The sequence below is a fragment of the Sinocyclocheilus grahami genome, unplaced genomic scaffold, assembly GCF_001515645.1.
Source record: "Sinocyclocheilus grahami isolate Dianchi unplaced genomic scaffold, SAMN03320097.WGS_v1.1 scaffold1231.1, whole genome shotgun sequence".
Lineage (NCBI taxonomy): Eukaryota > Metazoa > Chordata > Actinopteri > Cypriniformes > Cyprinidae > Sinocyclocheilus > Sinocyclocheilus grahami.
In genome coordinates this window covers 58,789-64,033 of record NW_015506410.1, presented here as the reverse complement: position 1 = coordinate 64,033, position 5,245 = coordinate 58,789, and the positions used below count along the sequence as shown (strand labels likewise).

Sequence of the window (5,245 nt, the reverse complement as noted above, 5' to 3'; positions counted from 1 at the left end):
ACAATATATGGTTTATCTGTGTTCTCCAAGCCATGGTATTTTCATCGACATATCCTTTTTTTACAATATAGAACATATTTTCTGCCTCATTCTGTGATAAGAAGCCACATCAGGTCACAAAAGGAAGCATTTGACTGGTGTTGTGGAGTAAAAACGCTATAATGTTCTCTTTTGTTGGACAATATGTTTAGAAACACTTCTCATTGCAAGTCATTACAAGGTGAAGTTTGGCTTTAGGCATTTTAATTTAAGCATGTTTAGCTTAGCTAGCTAATGGTAGGCTACCTGCTGCCATCAGAGCAAGTGTAACTGCTGCATTCACGCGCTCTTCGGATGCTCTCATTTCCCGAGTTATGCTTTTAAGTCAGAATGCGAAAAAACAACATGGACACTAACGTTACAACAAAGACGTGTTGGATTTGTATTATTAGAGCTTTCCAACTTGCGTTAATGTGCATTTTCCTAGTCGGGAAATTATTTTTCATGTGCGGTGCCGGTGATGATGCTCCTTACGTCCGTTTCGGAAAACCAGAGGACAAATATTTCAATCGATCGCTCAAGCATTTAAGTGGCACCGAAATGAGGCAACGAAATCTGCATTCTGATTCGGGTTCTAGTACATACCGGTTATACAGGTACTGGTGCCATGTTGGCACTGGGTTTCAGTACCCAACCCTAGTAAATAATGAGGTGAATATTTTTGGGTGAACTATCACTTTAAGGCTTTCTTTGTGTATTTTATTACATTGTCTGTGTTTGCCGTAATTGTTCGGTAACTGCCCTACATGACAGCTGAAATTTTGCAAAAAAAAAAAAATAGAGAATTTCTTCCTGACAGTCAGTAGCTCTTTTTTGGAAGGAAGTGTACATGTCATTCTGTACAAGAACGGAGTGACTCTCATTACCTGCAAGTGTGTGGTTTTTACCCTCTTAAAGAATATCTGTTATTGTCCTTGCCAATCCAGGAACATCGAGTCCTCACACTGCACGACTGTGAAAATGCAGTAAGAGTCAGCTTTGTCCACACTCATGTCAGTGCTGCGGACACAAAGACATACATCTTGTGAAGTTTGACTGTTAAAAACGCATCTTCAATTTCCAGGTGTAGAGTAAAAGAAGATCTGCATCGTTGCTCCTTAAATGCACGCTGCTGCATGTTCAAGTGGAGCTCATGCGTTGAATTTGATCTTTAGATTTGTCATGGAGCAATTCATACGAGCGTCACGCTCTCAAAAATGGCACGATTCTGTCCCCACATAACTGAAATTAAAGAATGAACTCTTATCAAGGTGATGCTGGATTGAAATGTAATTAATGTACACAGATGGTGTCTGGATACAGCCGTGCCGCCTGGGAGAAAAGGATTTGTTAGTTATGGGTTATGGATAAATTGCATTAAGTTTTCAATTTGTTGGAGAATTTAGGAAGGTGCTGCCATCGTGTGGAAGGTTTCAGCAAAGGAGTTTTCCTGACTCATTAAGGAACTGGAGATTTGGTAACATCTCTTGTAAAAGCAGTTTGTTTTGCAATGCAATGGATTCCGTTTAACAGCACTGTTTAAAATTCATGCACAATCATATCCATCTTGTTTTCACAAAGCACTGGCAACCTAATCGAGATACAAATGCTAATTAGGATGAGGATGAAGATAAATAAGGGATATTTACATGTGAGTTCGTGTGAGAATTGTGATATATAGTGGCATTATGTAAATGTACGGATACATGATATATATACCATATCGGTTGGTTACTTGGTTATTTATTTATTCATGAGCATTGGTTGATATTAGATCTTTAAAAATACTAATAATTGAATAGCACTTGTTGAATATAACCTTTAACAAAACTTTTACATTAAATATTATTTTTAAATGATTGATTTTAGTTTTTAGTGTTTTTTTTCTCCTTTTAATGTATTTACATATAATAGTAAAAACTATTTTAATACTGTCCCTATTGGTTATCGGCCATAATGTGAAAATAATTATTTGCTTGAATTTTGACACTTAAATCACTCTTATGAAAAAGAAGTGCACTTAACTGTAGTGAATGTGCACTTTGCATTAAATATTAAATTAAATGTTCACACTTTACATTTAAAAATCATTATGTTTTAATATTCTTTTGCTGTGCTTTAAAGAAGCACAATTATTTTGATGCGTTGGCTAACATACTAAAGCACATTATTCAATATTACATTTAAAATTAAATTTATTCATTTATTATCCTTAAAATATACTAAATTGCTACTTCAAATTTACAAATGTGTAATTAAAATGACATTAAAGTAGGCCTAAATCTTTAATGCAAGGAAATTACACTAAAGTATATTTGAGTTTACTTGTCAATTCAGCAGTACACTTTCACCATATTTTAAACACAATATGAGAGAAAGTCAAATCTTTGCGTGGCAGGAGGAGCTGCCCAAAACCTGCTACAACTGAAGGCAGCTACCAATAGATGCATGTGAACTAAACCGACAATGCAACCCTGGACTCCTTCTATTCTTTGGCACCTTACATAATAAATAATTCCGTCATTTTAACTCCAAATGCAGCAACTATCCCCTGCTACCAGCGGGAGCCAAACAGTACACTCACCATTAACTGACTGTTTACACTCTGATTGATGCACGTGAGCAAAAAGACAGTCTAGTTTTATTTATCTATTTCATTTGCCATAGCGGTGACGGGTCGTGTGTAGCAGGCGCATTTACTGGTGACCTCCCAGATAGCACATGTAATCTGCAAGATGTCTGTCAAAGATCGCTTGATCTGGAAAGCATCTGATCGACGTCTTTAAGATGTCAGGTTTACACACAATCTAAATCGTAAACATCTTAAAGACATTTTCTAAACGTCTATTTGACATCTGATAGGAAACATCCTATGATGAGCAAACACTGTAAAAAAATGCAGAAATAGACATCTCCGTGATGTATGTGTGCTATCAGGTATTTAGTGGTGATGGGTCGAGTGGCAGCTCCCTCGATCTGCCACGTAAAGATTTTACTCTTGCTGGACACTTGACCTATGTGGGTCAAGAAAAAAAAATAGTTCAGCTAATCGCATTTTATGTCATTGCATTCATATATTTTCATTGTCCAAAAAAAACAAAACATTACATTCAGTTTGCAATTAAGTATATTCTTCTTTTAAATTATATCTCGCTGTAATAATTACTCTTTTTTTTAAAGGTATGCTGAAGTGTACTTTTTCACAAGGGTACACCTTCTTGTCTTCATGTCGCTGACTAAATGTAATTAAAGACGTTTATAGATTTATGTCTTAAGTGTTTTAAGGCCACAACACCAATAAATGTGCCTCTGAAATCAAACATTTATTCAGTGGAAGACCTACGGCCTTGCTGTAACCTACGTGATTTACATGCACTTTGTTTTCTCTGCAGTCAAGTGACTTTCAAAGTAAGACAACCTGCCATTCCACCATGAAGCGCGTGACCTCTTCAGCCAATGCGCTCGTGTCTCCTGAACTCATCTTTCATATACTGATAACCCAGAGCCCACAGGTCTATGGGCATGAAGCAGTGCAGCAGCAGGATTCTCTTATATAGAGACCGAACAGCTGATACATGTGCTGCATGAGCTATGACTTCAGTCTTTGTCTGAAAGTAAACACTAGATATGATCCTGTTTGAACACCGCAATGAGTGCTAAACAACTGAAAGCATAGCTCATGAGAGAGACGAGCAGATATTGCATGTCATAAAAGGTTCGTACATAACATTTATTACCTAACATTTATAGATTTATGTCTTAAGTGTTTTAAGGCCACAACACCAATAAATGTGCCTCTGAAATCAAACATTTATTCAGTGGAAGACCTACGGCCTTGCTGTAACCTACGTGATTTACATGCACTTTGTTTTCTCTGCAGTCAAGTGACTTTCTGTCTTACCTGCCATTCCACCATGAAGCGCGTGACCTCTTCAGCCAATGCGCTCGTGTCTCCTGAACTCATCTTTCATATACTGATAACCCAGAGCCCACAGGTCTATGGGCATGAAGCAGTGCAGCAGCAGGATTCTCTTATATAGAGACCGAACAGCTGATACATGTGCTGCATGAGCTATGACTTCAGTCTTTGTCTGAAAGTAAACACTAGATATGATCCTGTTTGAACACCGCAATGAGTGCTAAACAACTGAAAGCATAGCTCATGAGAGAGACGAGCAGATATTGCATGTCATAAAAGGTTCGTACATAACATTTATTACCTAACCGTGTTGTCCTTGGGAAAGTATAGACTTCTTCATCGCGCTGCTGCTTCACTGTGGTGGCGATTGCCATGCAGTGCAGCCGAGAAAACGGGCGCCAATCACTTTATGATTCAAATATGCCTCCAAACCTGTTAAAAAGTTATTCAATCTTATTCAAAGTTGTATTCGTTTTTTTTTTTTTTTTTGCGAAATTTAATTAAATTATTATAATATATTTTATTTTTGCTGTAATGAATTATGCATGTAAAATTATCAGAAACAATAAACCGAAAAGGATACAAACATATTTTTCCATTTAAAACTATTCAAATATTCCCATAATTATTAAAAAATGCATTCAGTGTAATATAATATACATGAGGGAAAATAACCTTCAGGCTTTGCATGCACTGATGTAATGATGCAACTTGGATTGCAAAACTTTATTGCACAATCTGTAAAGTCATCTGTGTGTTTAAGGGCAGGATGTTCAGAGCATTATTGGAGATATACTTAAATGAGTTGAAGAAGCAGCTCTTATCACACCTCTATAAGACATGAGATCATTTAAGCGGCACATTCTATTTTTAAGTGGCATAGCAGTGAGTGTCCTTCTTTCAAAAACTTGTTTGCTTATTCGGAGTACTCTGACGCCTTCATTTACTATGAATGACAGTTACACATCTACTGTACAACATGCGGGTAAGACAAAGGCTTTTCCCTCTACTCTTGCATGTTTAATCAGCCACAGGGGGCCAAATCCGGCAAAGGGGACAGAAGATGGAAATAGCATACTAATATTGCTGCAGCATGTACTGTGCGGAGTATGCAAATTTCTGTATAGAATAGAACAACCTAGAGATGACCTACCACATTTAAGTCAAGTCAAATCATCTTAATTTCTATAACGCTTTATACAATACAAATTGCTTCGAAGCAGCTTTACAGTGGTAAACAATAAAATAATTACATGTGCATTGTAATTCTGGACGTGCACAATTGTTGTCAAATGACCTCATCATATT

At 36.9% G+C, this 5,245-nt stretch overlaps 2 protein-coding genes across 2 annotated transcripts in view; one reads left to right on the top strand and one right to left on the bottom strand.

The window, feature by feature from the left end:
* The window catches only part of LOC107568285 (succinate dehydrogenase assembly factor 3, mitochondrial-like), a 19,986-nt gene extending 16,004 nt beyond the window's left edge, over positions 1-3,982 (bottom strand). The window contains 3 exon segments of the mRNA XM_016254216.1: positions 3,437-3,482; positions 3,484-3,626; positions 3,920-3,982. Coding sequence (XP_016109702.1) covers positions 3,437-3,482; positions 3,484-3,626; positions 3,920-3,982 — 252 coding nt within the window.
* Positions 3,983-4,777: 795 nt separating this feature from the next.
* Positions 4,778-5,245, top strand: part of LOC107568284 (glycoprotein-N-acetylgalactosamine 3-beta-galactosyltransferase 1-like) — a 16,057-nt gene continuing 15,589 nt past the window's right edge. Inside the window, exon 1 of the mRNA XM_016254215.1 lies at positions 4,778-4,922. Within this exon, the coding sequence (XP_016109701.1) occupies positions 4,778-4,922 (145 nt within the window). The remainder of the gene's footprint in view (positions 4,923-5,245) is intronic.